General features: G+C 38.6%; 1 protein-coding gene across 4 annotated transcripts in view; it reads left to right on the top strand.

The window, feature by feature from the left end:
• The window catches only part of taf2 (TAF2 RNA polymerase II, TATA box binding protein (TBP)-associated factor), an 81,469-nt gene that overhangs the window by 59,549 nt on the left and 3,958 nt on the right, over positions 1–17,962 (top strand). For all 4 annotated transcript variants that reach the window (XM_077207335.1, XM_077207326.1, XM_077207332.1 and 1 more), the window contains 2 exons: positions 1,151–1,260; positions 14,771–14,979. In XM_077207335.1, coding sequence (XP_077063450.1) covers positions 1,151–1,260; positions 14,771–14,979 — 319 coding nt within the window. The remainder of the gene's footprint in view (positions 1–1,150; positions 1,261–14,770; positions 14,980–17,962) is intronic.

Here is a 17,962-nt window from a genome sequence, read left to right as displayed (position 1 = left end):
TCTTTCATTCTTTCTGAACTAATCTTTCTTATTTCTTTATAACTAATCTTTCTTTCTTTCATTCTTTCTAACTAATCTTTCTTTCTTTCTAACTAATCTTTCTATCTATCTAACTAATTTTTCTTTTCTTTCTAACTAATCGTTTTCTTTCTTTTTAACTATTCTTTCTTTCTTTCTAACTAATCAATCTATCAAACTTCAAACTATTTTAAACTTCAATCTCTCTGGTCCGGCTTTTTCAAGCCAACTTAAAGTTTGTCTCATCAAACTTTTTTTCTAGTTCGCTCTTACTCTTGTGTGCACCATTACATTACTTAGAAAAGAAGATCATGGAAAAATCTGTGGATGGAAAATCTACATATAATTGGCTTTTGTGCAGTTACAAGTGTGTTTGTTTTTTTCTACTTGTTACTTTGCACTTATTGTTAGCAAAATGTTTATTCATTATTAATTCAATTTATTTTATTATTTTAGAATTTAGGATATTTAATTTTTTGACACTTAAATTCCAGTGCCCAAATTCTTAAGAATTAAAAGTTCATTGCCATTTGAACGTGTGTAGGCAATATTATGCTGTTATATTATGATTGCATATTCAGTGGCATAAAATGGTCTTAAAAATGACAATAACATAGTTTATCACTATTATTTATTGGACAATATATCGCCCAACAAAAAGTAGTTATTGTGAAAGGCCTGGCCTATTCTAAATGACTTTAAATCTCTCCAAGCCATGAAAGTGTTTGAGATTCTTACATTTTCTGAAATAAATGTGGGCTTCTTAAAATTGACTATTAAGGGCAAAAATCGTATTGGAAACAAAGTATAGACCACTGATTTCATAATCAACCACATAGAGTTGATACTTTCACTGTATGCTTTATCTGCGCTGACCAATGCTACAGTCGAAAAATTGATAAAGTGAATCCACTCTTATCTTTTGGTTTCATTCATTTAGAAAGTTTAAGAAATTAATTTTATTGTCCCATGAATTTAAGAAAAAATATATATATTTAAAATGGAACTGGCTAAGAAGCAAGAGAGAGATTGGAACAGATATAACAGTTTATGGTGGATATTAATTTAAATCGTTTATTAACTGCTGTATATTTATTTTATATTGATTTTCATAATTTTCTACCCTCTTTAGGCATGAGATTCTCAGCATGCTTGCCAAGAATCCACCTTTCACCAAAGCAGTGGATTCTTCGTTATGTAACGAAGCTTTAGTGGACCAACTATGGAAGCTGATGAACTCAGGTAGAATACACACATTGACTTTAGCGTGTCGTAAGATTTAACATCTGGGGCCAGTTGTTCAGAATTATCTAGATTTGGAAATCCCATGTTTTTCTATCCATCTTACTTTTGTGCCAGTTTTTCAAAGCAAAAAGGATAGGATCACTCTGATCCAGATACACACTTTGTTCCAAATGGGGTTATATTTCACAATGTTGGCTACTAGCTATGGACAAGTAGAGTCAATGTGGGGTCACTTTGTTTTATTTGAAGAGAAAGAAAACAACATAAACAATCATCTCCTTCCATTTTCAATTTCCTTGAAACAATCTATGGGGGCACTAAAGGTACATAGTAATGGGGAAAAAATATGAAATGGATGAAAAATCATATACTTTTGTGTTTTCTGCATTCTCTCGCAAAAGTTTTGCATGCCCCCAAGAAACTTTGCATTCACATTTAAAAAAAGTTCTTTGCAAATGATTGCAAAGTTTCCCGGGAGAACGCAAAACATTTGCAAGAGAACCCAAAAGCATTCGAATTAACCATTTAAATTATAAATCTTTGCATACAGAGCTAACAGCCTACATTGTGAAATGTAACCCTATTTGGAACACTGATAATCTCATAATCTGTGTTTCTGGATCAGGTTGATCCAATCTTTTTTCGTTTTGAAAAACCGGCACAAAGGTAAGATGGATTGCCTGATCCTTAATATCAAAACTTGGAATTTTCAAATCTTGATAATTCTGAACCAGATTACAATTTCTGAACAACTGGGCCCTGGATTTAATCCATCTATTTACCATTGTTGTCTGGGCCAAAAACCTAAACGGTTTATGTTTGTAGAAAACATTTAGTGAATATGCCCTGACATTTAGCAAACCCCTCTGCCAATAATCATTTAATATACTGATCTGTTATGCAACCCTCAAGGTGGTTTGTTTTTACATGTATTCATCCTCAGAACATATTTATGTGCAGATGATACATTTGAATTATGGTTCTCTACCAGTAAGGCACTATTGGCCTGAAACAAAAGTTTTGAATGAAAGCGGCTATTCAATACTATTGAAACCACAGCGCATTATAACCTGCTTTTGATTATTGGCGGTTCTTCTTAGGAACTGACATAAATCTTTTTACAACCCTTGGCATTGGTTCTTAAACTAAAGTCTCTTAAAGAGCTGCTGCTGTAGTGAGCAGTTTCTTGGTTTATTTTCTGACAGGGAGGTCTTGTTCTGCTCTCATTGTGTTAAAACACACTTCTGTTCATTCAGGGTTTGTAGCCACTCTTGGCAGCACAAGTGCTGAGCCATTGCCAGCTCTGATGAAAGTCAGTTCTCGTAAATTTTGTTGAAGAGTTTGTAGACTGTTATAGTTCTTTAATACAGTATGTTATCCCATGATCTTCTTTCTGAGTTCATACCCTGTGGTTCCTCCAGTGATTTCTGAAGTTGCACAGTCTGTAATTTTGTTTAATATACATGACTGATCCAAGAACAATCTTGAGTATTTTCTCTAAAATGCATGGCTTCATCTTTTTCTTTTTTTCTTCTTTAATTTAAAAAACGACACATGAAAATTGTGCTAGAATAAAACAATGAACTGCAGATCCATATGATGACCTTTTTCTTTGTAGTCAGCCCTTGCTGTTGCATAAAGTTCTGTGCATAATTTGCTATAAATCCAATTGTGTACTTAGCATATTGGGATTAATCACCACAAACATTTCTCTCCAATATAGATAGTGCTTCTTTAGAGATGTGCTTTACCACAGAGAGAGAGAGGCATCTCACAAGATAAGGGACTTAGAGTGTGATTTCCTCACACTTGAATATGTAAAATTCTTATTCCATGGCATTGCTGAATTTGTGATTTTGATTGCTTGACAGACATTCCTAAGGTGTTGATTAATTTTCTATGACTGCAGGTTATGTAGTAGTTCCAGGTTTGTTGGTCGCATTACAGTTCAATGCCATATATTTTTTATAAAATTGGAAGCAAAGAACTTAAAGGTCCCATATTGTCAACTGAAATTTCCTGTTTTTTTTTCATGATTACAATGGTCTAGGGGCTATGTAACTACCATATAAGTTTCAAAACAGTCAATCCACAGACAAATGCACGCAGCCTGCATAAAGTAGCTGTGCCTTTTCACGAGCCGTTGTTACTTCCGTAAAAATGTGATGTCAGAACTACTCAGTCACCGCCTTCAGTCACCACCCCGAGCACTGCCCACCGTCCGCCCTCCTTTTGCCCAACCCCAGACAACATCGTTGCTGAGCAACAACAACACGGACACATGTCGAGAAAACGCTGTTCAGTCGATGGATGTCAGGAAACTACATCATTGCACAGGCAACAACATTAATAAGAGACCAGTGGCTAATGTTTATTTATTCTGAAATACCACAGCAATTTAGTTCGACCTTAATCGTGTGTTCTGCACATTTCACAAGTGACTGCTTCGTCAATCAGGTACAGTTCAATGTTTTTCAAAGAAGCTACTCAAAGATGCTGCAGTCCCTACATTGTTGGAACCGACCACAGATTCGAAAACCATAAATAAACTTCTAACACATTTTATCTTACATTATGGAGCCAGTATAATCTGAATTTATAGTTTGTAAACGGATACAAATTGATGCTGACGTGTATTTTTGTACAGTCTATGGTTGCCACAAGCTTTGATAGAATATCTGTTGGAAACAAGAAACACAAAAAAGACAAAATACATTGCTTTCCTAAGTTACAGACACCGGTGTGTGTTGGTGTCTGTTGTTTTTATTGAGTTAAAGACGGTGAGATTGAGTTCACTCAGTCTCTGTGTCTTTTGTTTTGCTAACAGAAACTAACGTTTTGTGTAACTTTCATGGGTAACATTATTTCAAAAGTCTGAGTTTGTTTACAGACAGTTTAAATTAGCGTTAACGTTAAATCTGCATGCAGCATTGATGTAATGGTAATTATAATACTCTTATAATAACGCCGAATGTAAAAAAAAAGATAAAACATTAATTAGCCTACCATTCTAAAACATCCGCGTTCGAGGAGGTGGTTGTTTGTCTCCTGCCGTCACCGATTCGGGGTCTATGTCCAACTCGAACATATAAGGCCGGATAACGTTCCCTCAGCAATGTCCATCATTACAGGTGTTCTATTTACCTTACTTGTGAACATCACCAAGCCTCAGCAGGCTACAGCATACATGACCCTAGTTACCTGTGGTTGGCCTGGCCGTGGGTCACTCAGAAAACAACAGGCCAATCAGGAAATATGCTCATGAATATTAATTGGACGGGCCAAAATCGACCTGTTCTTAGCAGAGCTCCTGAGAAAGGACCTGTAAAAATATATTGAGATGTTTTTGGTACTTAAACCGCAGATATATATTCTTAAGGACATCAACACCTAAAATAAAACTCCAGAAAGGTGTACAATATGGGACCATTAAAGGTGTTTGAACCTAAATTTCTTTGGCAGTGTGTGTAAACAACCACCTTAAAAAGATAAAAATCCACCCACTCCTTTTTTTTTAATCCACATAAATCATAAGGACCGTCAAGTCATATTTATTTATATAGCGCTTTTTGCAATACAGATTGTTTCAAAGCAGCTTTACAGAGATAGGAGGAAAATAATGCAAAAAGTTTGTTTCCAGAAGAAAATAGCATCTCAGTCCCCCTTAAGTTCAGTGATGTTTCATTTTGGTTGTAAAAAAGTTATTAATTTTGTTAATTTATATATATTGCCGTTCCAGAGAAAACCGTGATGTCATCGTTCAGCTCAGTTCAGTTCTCATATTATGGTGTCGATGCATGCAGGTCAATGTTATTGTTGAATATTAAATTGAATGTTAAATTTAATGTCCCCAACTAAGCAAGCCAAAAGCCAATGGCAACAAAGGTGAAAAATGGTGAAAAAGGCAACAGTGGCAAGCAACCAAAACTCCATCAGGTGACAGAATGGAGAAAAAAACCTTGGGAGAACCCAGGCTCAGTCGGGGGGTCACTCCTCCTTTGGCCAATGAACGAACAATGTGTGATTATGATTTAGGCAGCATTATAGGTCAGAAGTCAGATTGGATCAGAACTTTCACAATATTTATCCAGTTCCATCTGGTTGGGGGTCGGAGTCATCACGTCGGTATGGAGACGAGTTTGTTGAGGTGTCCATGAGGCCTTCACGGAGTTTATGAGGCTGGCACTTCAGGGATGCGTTGTTGTCGTGTCCATGCGATGGTCCTTCATCAGATCTGGATATGGCCTGGATCCGGTGGACTGCGGTAAACCTCGGGATAAACAGAAAGACTTAATATTAGCGTAGTCGCCATCCTTCTTATGATGTACCAAGTACATCAGGATTTATGGGAAGTGTTCCCGGTTCCAGCTGATCTAATCTATGCAGCCTAACATTGAATTATAGAAGTCTATAATGTGATTTGTGTATGCTAAGCCAAAGAGATGTTTTTAGTCTAGATTTGAACTGACAGACTGTGTCTGCTTCTCGGACAATGTTAGGAAGATTGTTCCAAAGTTTTGGTGCTAAATAGGAAAAGGATCTACCGCCAGCAGTCGATTTTGATATTCTAGGTATTATCAACGGGCCAGAATTTTGAGATCACAATAGACGTGAAGGACTATAATGGGTTAAGAGCTCGCTCAAGTACTGGAGAGCTAAACCATTTAGTGCTTTGTAAGTAATCAGCAATACTTTAAAATTTATACTATGTTTAATAGGTAGTCAATGCAGTGTTGACAGAACTGGGCTAATATGGTCATACTTCCTGGTTCTGGTAAGAACTAGCGGCTGCATTTTGGACCAGCTGTAGTTTATTTATTAAATGTGTAGGGCAACCACCCAGTAGAGCATTACAATAATCTAGCCTTGATGTCATGAACGCATGAACTAATTGTTCTGCATTTTTAATTGAGAGCATATGACATCATTTAGATATATTTTTAAGATGAAAAAATGTGGTGTTACATATACTAGACACATAACTTTCAAATGAAAGATTGGTATCAAAGAGCACACCCAGGTTCCTAACCGACGACGAGGACTTGACAGAGCAGCCATCAAGTGTTAGACAGTATTCTAGGTTATTATGTGAGGACTTTTTTTTTTCAATCATTTATCCAATAATTAGAATCTCTGTTTTTTCAGAATTAAGTAGTAGGAAATTACTAGTCATCCAGTTTTTTTATATCAGCTATGCATTCCGTTAATTTTGTGGATTGGTAAGTTTCGTCAGGGCGTGAAGAAATATAGAGCTGAGTATCATCAGCATAACAGTGAAAACTAATGCCATGCTTCTTAATGATATCTCCTAAGGGTAGCATGTACAGAGTGAACAGCAACGGTCCTAGTACTGAGCCTTGTGGTACACCATACTGAACTTTTGACCGATAAGACATCTCTTCATTTACTTCTACAAACTAATAACGGTCAGATAAGTATGATTTAAACCATGCTAGTGCAATTGCACCAATGCCAATATAATTTTCGATTCTATTTAAAAGAATGTTGTGGTCGATAGTGTCAAATGCAGCACTAAGATCGAGTAACTCTAACTCAGAAACAGCGGCAGAAGCGCCTGACCTGGGCTACAGAGAAGCAGCACTGGACTTCAGGCATTTTGGCATTTCCTTCTCCCCAGTCTTCCTCCAGAGTCTGGCACCTTGATTTCCAAATGACATGCAAAATTTGCTTTCATCCGAAAAAGGTACTTTGGACCACTGAGCAACAGTCCAGTGCTGCTTCTCTGTAGCCCAGGTCTGGCGCTTCTGCCGCTGTTTCTGGTTCAAAAGTGGCTTGACCTGGGCAATGCGGTAACTGTAGCCCATTTCCTGCACACGCCTGTGCACGGTGGCTCTGGATGTTTCTACTCCAGGCTCAGTCCACTGCTTCCGCAGGTCCCCCAAGGTCTGGAATCGGTCCTTCTCCACAATCTTCCTCAGGGTCCGGTCAACTCTTCTCGTTGTGCAGCGTTTTTGCCACACTTTTTCCTTCCCACAGACTTCCCACTGAGGTGCCTTGATACAGCACTCTGGGAACAGCCTATTTGTTCAGAAATTTCTTTGTGTCTTACCCTCTTGCTTGAGGGTGTCAATGATGGCCTTCTGGACAGCAGTCAGGTCGGCAGTCTTACCCATGATTGCGGTTTTGAGTAATGAAACAGGCTGGGAGTTTTTAAAAGCCTCAGGAATCTTTTGCAGGTGTTTAGAGTTAATTAGTTGATTCAGATGATTAGGTTAATAGCTCGTTTAGAGACCCTTTTCATGATATGCTAATTTTTTGAGATAGGAATTTTGGGTTTTCATGAGCTGTATGCCAAAATCATCAGTATTAAAACAATAAAAGACCTGAAATATTTCAGTTGGTGTGCAGTGAATCTAAAATATATGAAAGTTTAATTTTTATCATTACATTATGGAAAATAATGAACTTTCACAATATGCTAATTTTTTGAGAAGGACCTGTATACTTGATATTCTTTTTAGAATAAGTGATTCGTTTTGCTATTATTGGACTCCTGTCTATTCATTGTCAACTATTTTCTATAAATATGTTTGTATTGGCTAACATTTATTCAGCTAATGCGTGTCCTGTTTAAAATGTGCAATGTTCAAATGCAAAGACAGCACGTCTCAAATAAAAGCCCTTTTTTCTGTGAGATTTAGTATCATATTTGGAATAATAAATTAAGTAGCCTATCTTAAATGTACAATGTTAGTGTTTTTTTATTTACTGTTTTCTAGGGGTTTCTTAATTTTAGACTATTGACCAGCACACATTATACGCAATGCAATATTAATCATGAATAAAAAATGGTTTTGAGCAGTATTGAAACTTTAGACTTTCACTGTATATTGCAGTGCAGTGCAAGTGAGATTTTGAATTTGGGTCGAATTCAAAACTATAATTATGAAGATAGGCATGTGTTTGTGTGTGTCTTGCATTCTCCAAAAATATGACAACTGCGTTTATCACACATGAAGCCCTCACCGCTGACAGAGAAGGGTATACTACAATAATAATAATAAGTTTTATTTATATAGCGCCTTTCCAGGGCTCAAGGACGCTTTACAATCAACAAGCAACAATAATGGCAATTGACAATGGTAACAAACGAAACAACAGTAAGTAGATGAGAGTAAAAGTACAGTAAAGGAGAATTAGGTAGACAGGGCAGCATACAGCAGAATACAATCAGACAAAACGAAATGTAGCACAACTTTTGAATGGTGACATTCAGAAAATAAGTGAGTTTTGAGCGTATTTTAAAATTCAGAAATAATATTAACACAACGGAGTGATCGGGGGAGAGAGTTCCATAGTTTGGTTGCAACAACACTGAATGATCTGCCCCCCCCATTGAAGCTAGGCGATGCCGAGGGACAACGAGAAGGCTAGAGTCAGAGGATTGAAAGAGTGAGTCGGCGTGTAGAGGTGGAGCAGGTTACAGAGATGGGGGGAGCCAAGCTGTGCAGAGATTTAAAAGTGAGCAGGAGGATTTTTAATTTAATACGATAAGCCACTGGAAGCAAGTGAAGATCGTACAAAATTGGGGTTATATGGGCAGAACGCTTGGTGTGGGTAAGTATTCTAGCAGCAGAGTTTTGAATGTAATTTGGAATTTGGAAATGGAGCTAGCAGATAGACCAATGAAAAGGGCATAACAATAATCAAGACGTGATGTGATAAATGCATGGATGACAGTTTCAGCCACTTTGATACTGATGAAGAGACGGAGTTGGGCAATGCGACATAGATGAAGATGATTTAGTGATAGAATTAATATGAGCCTGGAAAGATAGAGAGGATCTTTTAACAGTACTAGATGGTTTGATGTGAGAGCCAGCAATCTCACAGGTGAAATTAGTAGGAATTTTGCTAGTGAGTGACAGAGTTCCAAAAAAAATATTCTCAGTTTTGTCCATATTAAGTTTTAGAAAATTTGAATAAGCCAATCTTTTATTTCATGCACACAAGCAGAGATGTTGTTGGTTGTGACAGCTGGAGCAGGTGTACAGATAGTATATAATTGGATGTCATCAGCGTAAAAATGATAATTAAAACATGACGTGGAAGATCTGACCAAGGGGTATTATGTAAATTATGAATAATAATGGCCTGAGAACGGATCCCTGGGGGACACCTTGGTTCAGGGGGACAGCAGGTGAGCAAAATCTTGAGATCAATGATCTTGAATTGAAATATAGAATTGTCTGTCAGAGAGATGGGAAGAAAATCAAGAAAGAGCATCACCAGAAATACCCACATCCAAAAGGTGAGATATGAGTAGTTCATGGGAGACAGTATCAAAGGCAGAGCTGAGGTCGGGCAGCAGGAGTATAGACAGAGGACCAGAGTCACCAGAAAGAAGCAGATCATTCAGTACCTTGACTAGTGCAGTTTCAGTACTATGAAGAGGTGAAAAGAAGATTAAAGAGATTATTTTCAACTAGAAAAGACTGAAGCTGGGAGGCAACTGCACTTTCCAGTGATTTTGCTATGAAGGGTAGATTTGAAATAGGACGATAGCTAGATAAAACTGAGGGATCAAGGTTGGGTTTCTTGAGAACAGGGGCAACAGCAGCAGTTTTGAGTGGCAGAGGGAATGATGCATTGATTGAGTGAGAGATAGGTGCAGAGATAACTGAATGGCAGAGTTTCAGAAGAGGAGTAGGAGCAGGGTCAAGACAACAAGATGAAGGGTTGGATTTCAAAATTAACTCAGAGACAGAAGATGGAGTAGTCAGAGAAAAAAAAAGTCAGGGACTGACCAGATTGATTCGGCAAATATCTAATATTCGTAGCATCATTAGAGAACCACTGGTGGACGACATCTGTCTTTTCTAGCAAGTGATTCAGGAATGAACAGCAAAGTTAATCTGAAGCTAGAGCAACTTGAGATGGAGGTTTGGTAAGTTTATTTATTGTGTTAAATAATACTTTTGGCCAGTTGCTTGATTTGTTAATTGTGGCAGATACAAAACTAGAACGAGCCGAATTCAGGGCCGATTTGTAATTTTTGACATGTTCAATAGAAGCTAAATAGTGAACAGTCAGGCCAGTCTTCAAGCTGTCTACCAGTGGCTTTTAGGATACAAAGCTCAGGAGTGTACCAAGGAGAAGAATGGGTGGAAGGGACGCTTCTGGTGTTAACAAGAGCATGTTTTTGTAAGATTTTAGAAATTATGGAGTGATAGGAGAAGATATATCAAAGACATCAGAGAGATTAAAAGAAGCAATGGAGTTACAAAATGAAGGAGTAACAACAGCCTTGAGCTTGTGGTAGGATATAACAGTTGTTGAACATTTCTTACGCATAGGCAAGCTTAAGCTAAAATCAAGAAGTTTATGATCAGAGATACCAGTGTCAGAAGAAGAGATGGAAGAGATATTAGCCCTCGATGTACAGATCAAATCAAGGGTATGATCATGCGTATGAGTAGGAAAATTAACATGCTGAGTCAGATTAAAACATTCAAAAATAGAAAGTAATTGATAGTGTTAGAGCAAACAGCATCAACATGAATATTTAAGTCACGAGCAGTAGAATGAGAAATGACAATGAGCAGGCATGGGTCAACAGTTCACTAAGTTCAGAGAAAAAGTTAGACAGGACCTTAGGAGGACGATAGAGCAAGATAATTTATAAAAAAGAGTCAGCCTTCAATACCATGTATTTAAATATATTGATGTTGTGAAAGTCAAGTTGCAGTAGATTTAACTGCAGAAAATCTTCAGGAACATGCCAAATTTCAGTGAGAAGAAAAATATCAAGCTTATTGTCAGTGATCATTTAATTGAGATAAGGGGCTTGGTCCGAGATTGATCGACAGTTCAAAAGTACAAAGTGATGATGCAAGACATTCAAATTAGAGGTATGTTGCTGAATAGTGAGACCGGCAGACAATTGTCTAGGTATGTACGATATTCTGTAGCTGGTCCAGATGTATGGAAGAGCATCAAGCTTAGAGCAAAAGGTACTCTTAAGTGCACGCCGCGAGCGGTGTATATATCGTGGGCGACGGAGAATCCCTAGTCTCTGACAGTATACATCATCAGATCAAGACGCGGGCGGCAGTTAAAGGCCGTTAGTTGTGATGGTAAATATCCAATATCCAATCAAGACTAAATATGAGGCAGAAGAAAAAAGAAAGAGATTTTTTTGCCCAAGACATGTTGATACTGAGAAAATGAGAGCCAATCACAAGCAAAAACCATGTTAGCCACACCCTGAACGTCACTTCACCAAAAACAGCAGACTAAATAGGAGACAGCGCACCCAGATATACCCCTTTTCCACCAAAAAAGAACTGGTTCGGAACTGGTGCTGGTTCAAAGTTGGTTCGGAGTTAATTCAACTTCCGAACCTTCTCAGAACCGGTTTGTTTTTCCACTGACTAGAGCGCCCAGCGAACGACGTCGTTACGTCACTGTGTACGTCGCTGTACGTCTTAGCTAGAAACGCTTGCAAGCACAACATTACTTTGGGATTATCTCTTACTCGTTTACCAAGAAGGCTTTAAAAACAATTGAAATATGTAAGTCTTTTAATCTTTTCCTTTGATATGTAATCTTTTCTGATTAGTTATGTACCCCTGTCTTGTGTCTTTTTTTCTTTCCGTTTATTTGTTCTATATTGTGACTGTTTTCTTCTTTGCTTACATAATGTTTTCAATAAAAAGAAATTAAAAATAAAAAAAAGCTAGAAACGCTTGCGCCAAATTCAAGCATAACAATTACAATGGCGGACTACATCGTGTTTCTGCAAATGTTTCTCCTGGCTTTGTGGTCAGAAAAGATGTTTAGAACACATCTAAACCCGCCCCCAGCCCCCGCCGTAAGCATGACGTGGTAAAAGAACGGTTCTCTGGTTCTAGTCGAGTAAAGAGTTGGTGCTTTGGAACCAGTTTTCCTGGCCGAGAACCGGTTCTTTGGCTGTCGAAACACAAAGAACTGGTTCGCGAGTAGGCATCGACTCTGAACCGGCTCTCAAAATGCTTTGGTGGAACAGGGGTAATAGTAAGCAGAAAACAAACAGCGCAACCGACTGAGAGAGCAGTAACTCACCCATCTGAGGAGCCGAGCGAGGTAGAGATGTAACAGGCTAGAGAGCTCGCGGCAGCCCGATGGCAAACTCAGACAGTCCAGTTCAGAGATCCACAGTGAAAAATGGAGTATCGCTAATCCAACCAGGTGCGAAGCGGCAGCACAGCGTTCTCGAGGTCAAACTTACAGACAGCAGAGGGTAGCTAGTGACAACAGTCCACTTCAGAGATCAGCAGTGAGAAACGGAGTAATCCGCACAGTGTTCCGATAAAAATTATCCGAACAGGACCACAAAAAATATACGGGCAAAATACAAACAATCCAGGTGCGAAGCTACAGCACAGCGTACTCGAACCAGAAACACAAAGTATGAGGTATCCAAGCCAGTATCCCCTATACATGTGAAACGAAGTGCAAGTGACTAACATGAGAAGACATTACTGACTGTGTTTGTAGACTGATCGGACTCGCCACAGTTGTTTGATAGACTTGTAAAAGGAGCGTCTCAGAACAAGCTGTTTGCAGATTCTATACAAAGGGACTTCAATTTGTACAAGGCCCGCCCACAACTGTTGACTGATTGAACTTTTGCCATTTTCTCCAGGCCGGAGCAGCTGCAGCGAACTAGAATGTCTCGTAAGCAACTTGTTAGATGTAAGAGTGAACATAACAGTCTTGTGTACTCCCGACATCAGAGCCGCTGAACACTCAGTGGATTAGTTTTATTTTTGAAGGGAATGCAACTCCATTTATACCTAAATGCGTTTATGTCTGCACAAGTAATTTTACACCAGACTGTGAACGACTTTGTGAACACCAAATTTTGGTCAATACCAATTAAGGGACAATAAAAAACACAGGTCATGCTAAAAAGTCAAGTCAAGTCACCTTTATTTATATAGCGCTTTTTACAATACAGATTGTATCAAAGCAGCTTCACAGTGATAACATGAAAATAATATAACCGAGTTTGTTTCTAAAAGAAAATTGAGTCAACGTCCACCTTAAGTAAGGCAGATCAATAATATTATTGAATAATAAATGTCCCCAACTAAGCAAGCCAAAAGTCAAGGCAACAGTGGCAAGGAACCAAAACTCCATCAGGTGACAGAATGGAGAAAAAAACCTTGGGAGAAACCAGACTCAGTCGGAGGGCCAGTTCTCCTCTGGCCAACGAAGGAACAGTGCATGATTTATGATTCGGGCAGCATTACAAGTCAGATTGGATCGGAACATTTAGAATATTTACCCATTTCCATCATTTGGAAGTCCAAGTAATCACGCCGGTGTTGAGACGAGTTGTTGAGGATCAGTGCCGTCCACCATAGAGGGTCCATATCGCCGGTGTTGAGTCGTCTCTTCTCAGGCTTTGTGATTGGGGTATCTGAAGTCTCTGTGAAAGGCTGGATACAAACTGGAGCTGACGAACGCCGTTTTTCTCCGGACTCGCGTCCCGAGATAACAGCAGGAAAGCAAAAAGGGAAAATAATTAGCGTAGCTGCTGTTCATAATGATTTCCATAACACGGGCGTAAATGATAAAAAAAACATGAAGACAGTGATTCTTGCGTCCCAGAGTCACCCCCCTCCGTCCCCCACTCAACTCAGCCCTGCTTACTGACCTCTACATCCCTCCTGCTGCTGAGACCCAACCAAAATCTGACAATCTCTCCGCAGCCCAACCATACGCGCCGACCCGTTTGACTAAGGCTGTCGAGCCCCACTGTCGTCGTTAAAGCAGGTTCAGTTGCAACGGTTCCGTATGGCATACCACCTACCGCAAAACACAATATCTACCCAACCACCCGTCATTCACGCAATATACACAGGAACGTAATGACTGTAAATACTATGCAACCTATACAAATAACCTACAGACTCTTCAAGTTTTATAATATTAAATGCATTTGATCTGATTCAGCAGTGGTATAAGAGGTAAGCATTATGTAAATGCTTGGCTAAAGAGATGCGTCTTTAATCTAGTTTTAAACTGGGACAGCGAGTCAGAGCCTCGAACAATATCAGGAAGGCTATTCCAGAGTTTTAAAAAAGTTGTAAAAAGTTCCCAATTTAACATGCTATAAAAAAGATCTGTCGGGTATTTTGACCTAAAACTTCACATACACACTCTGGGGACATCAGAAACCTATTTTACATCTTGTAAAAAGGGCCATAATAGGTCCCCTTTAATAAATAGGCTTCTATACTTAATCAGGGTCGTAAAGAAGTAGATCTACACACAAGAACAGTTTAGTAGACAAAAAACCTGAAAGATGTCACAATATATATGCAAGTATGCAGAATACTTGATTCCAGACCACTGGATTATAGACAATTTAATGTACACATCATGGTTGCTTTATCATGATAGGTTTGAGTTAGTTTTCCGAAAAGCAAAAGTCTGACAATCTTTGCTTTCGAATATGGTTTGTTGAAATCTTAAAATGTCTTTGTATGTGTCTCAGGTACCTGTCATGACTGGCGTTTGCGATGTGATGCCGTAAATCTCTACTACACTCTGTTTGGGCTGACCCGACCCTCCTGTCTGCCGTTGCCAGAGTTGGGTCTCGTGCTAAACCTGAAGGAGAAAAAAGCTGTTCTCAACCCCACCATCAAATCTGATCAGGGCCCTGGTGGCCCAGAGGTTACCCCGAACATGACCTTCACCAGCACTGTAAACATCTCACATAAATTCGTACATTTCTCTGTTACAATTGAATTGCCTTATGCTGTGATTGCTGAACTGTATCCACATCCTCCCCCACAGTCTGTCTTACCTTTGTTTTGATGCTTAATACAAGATATTTAGAAATACTGGTAGCAAGCTGAGAATAATTTTGATGAACAAACCTAAACTCATTCAGTCGTTAAGGCACTTTGTTAAAGATAAACTTCATCCATGCATTTCTAGTATAGAAGTAGTTTGATCTTACGGACGGGTATGCAGTTAGGTGCCGTTTGTCTTCATCCAGGGACAGAACAAAGTCGGGCGGTCTTACTTGACAACAGTATGGGTCTTACAGAGCTCGAACTTAGCACTGGTGCTCCCAAATTAAAAAAGGTAGGAGCACCAGCTAAAATTTAGGAGCACCACAACTACAATGTATATATACACTTAACAAAAATATAAACGCAACTCTTTTGTTTTTGCCCCCATTTTTCATGAGCTGAACTCAAAGATCTAAGTCTTTTTCTATGCACACAAAAGGCCTCTAGAATATTGTTCACAAATCTGTCTAAATCTTCCCCCACAGCGGAGCCTGCTTTGAACGCGCAGGCTAGTAAGCAGGATCACCGATGACTGCGGATTATAAACAGTTATGGAACATTCACTAATAGGGACGAAACATCAACAATATGCTTTACATTGACTATGGCCTGCCCATACTTGGACTACAAACTTGGTCCTCAAATCATTATGTAGTTTGCAATACATGTAACTTTATAAGGTTGCACTCTTTCTATAAGTTATAGCTACTAAGATAACGTTAAAGGATTAGTTCACTTTAAAAAAAAACTTTTGCTGATAATTTACTCACCCCCATGTCATCCAAGATGTCCATGTCTTTCTTTCTTCAGTCGAAAAGAAATTACGTTTTTTGATGAAAACATTCCAGGCTTTTTCTCCATATAATGGACTTCAGTAGGACACATACGTTTCGAGGACCAAATGACAGTTTCAGCGCAGCTTCAAAGGGTTTTAAACGATACCAGACGATGAATAAGGGTCTTATCTAGTGAAACGATCGGTCATTTCAAAAATAAATAAAAAACTTTACGTTTTATAAGCACAAATTCTCGCCTTGCTCTGTTCTGTGATGCACGTTCGTGATCCTGTTCGAACTCGTTCATCCAAATGAACAAATCTTTTTTCGAGTCATTTGTTCGTTGAATGAACGAAATGACTCCGAAAAAGACTCGTTCAAAATGAGCAAATCTTTTTTCGAGTCATTTCGTTCGTTGAATGAACGAAATGACTCGAAAAAAGATTCGTTCATTTGGATGAACGAGTTTGAACAGGAGAGTCACGAACGACGGTACGCGCTCGCGCTGTGCAAGTGAGGGGTGATCAGCGCGTACACGAGCGTGATGACACTGCTAAGACATTCCTCCTGGCTCTGATTGGTTGTTTCTTACCGGGAGCGGTGTATTTCTGCAAATGGCAGTAGGACCACAGGAGCCAGAGGAGCTTGATTTTTTTTTCACAGATTATCTGTCTCATATTCTACTTTCAGGACATAATGAGAGTTTTAACAAATATTTGTTTACAAAAGCTACCTACTGGAGCTTTAACGCAGCATCCATTTTTTCTGTTATCCTTTGACTAGTCTTACATTATATGATCACACTCTTATTCATGCAAATACTTTTAGACCATTAAAGCGCGACAAGACAGAATATGTAAATGTCCTGTCTATGTGAGACACACAACATACAAAAAGACGTGCTCCAGTATCGTGCATACTCTTTCACGCTTGAACGAACGATAACACACAATTATGCCAAAATGTCAGTTTTGTCGAGTAATCTCATAATAGCAGTCTTAAATTAATGTAAAGAGTTGAGAAAATGAGACGCGAGTGAGATCCGCGTCATGTGCAGCAGCGGCAGATCTTAAAGCTGCCTAATGCTGTCTTTCATTAATGTTAAGAACAAGGGTAACTGAAAATTACTCACTGCTCTTGACGAAAGAACTTTGTAGCTTTGTTAAGGATATTTATTTTTTTATATTTCATTTATATATTATGCAGTGCAGACTGTTTGATAACTGTATTCAGTTTCTGTATATTTCTTATTTGTTAGACAGGTAGGAAGGGCACAGGAAAATATGACATATATTATGGATTTATGAGGATTGTTTTAAGCTCACTTAAATTAAAAGTTGTTTAAAAATATATTTTTGAAGCCTAATGTAAAAAAAATGTGTAGTTTTCAATTACACTGTAATGTTGAATGGCTGTAATTAATGTTGCGACAATTGTGTAAAAAAACGTTCACCAATTACTGCACAGTATGTGCAATGCATATTGCGGTAGCATATTAATTCAAAATGGTCACAATTTCGAGCCTTGTCTTGTGATTGATGGACAGACATGATTTGTTAAGAGCACACCTCCGTGATTTATATACATATCAAATTTATGCCAGGTTCAGACTACAAAAGAATTTAGGAGTCAAAATCTGACATTGATTATCGTAACAGAAAAAAATATTGAAAAAAAATGAAGAAATGTCAGAATACATGTTGCCTCCCGACAAATCATGGCTTGCCATTGTTAACGACGTGTGTGATGTCATTGAGAAGGCAGAACTAGCAACCGACTTCAGGAAACAAGAGCTTAAACAAACAATTGCAAACAATCCTGTACTCACCGGGTTGCTGAAGCACCTCTGCTGTCATTTGCCAGCATTTATTTTTTTCACTCTTTCATGGTACTGGAAAGTAGTGGAAACGCATCATAAAGGCAGGGGTATTGTTTCCATAGCTCCACAAACCTTTCCTCCATTGCGTAATTCCACAGCACAGCAACAATACCATCGTCTTTCTTTAGTTTCGCACATGTTTAAAAGGTGTGTACGGAAGAGCTTCAGTGCTCATATTGATCATCTCACAGATAAGAAAACAATTAAACTTGCTAATCTTCTGTCGGGACTTT

This window comes from Siphateles boraxobius, unplaced genomic scaffold, assembly GCF_051911475.1.
Source record: "Siphateles boraxobius isolate OS27281-9 unplaced genomic scaffold, OSU_SipBor_1 12, whole genome shotgun sequence".
Taxonomy (NCBI): Eukaryota; Metazoa; Chordata; class Actinopteri; order Cypriniformes; family Leuciscidae; genus Siphateles; species Siphateles boraxobius.
Note: the sequence above shows the minus strand (reverse complement) of the source record. Positions and strands in the feature narration are given on the sequence as shown.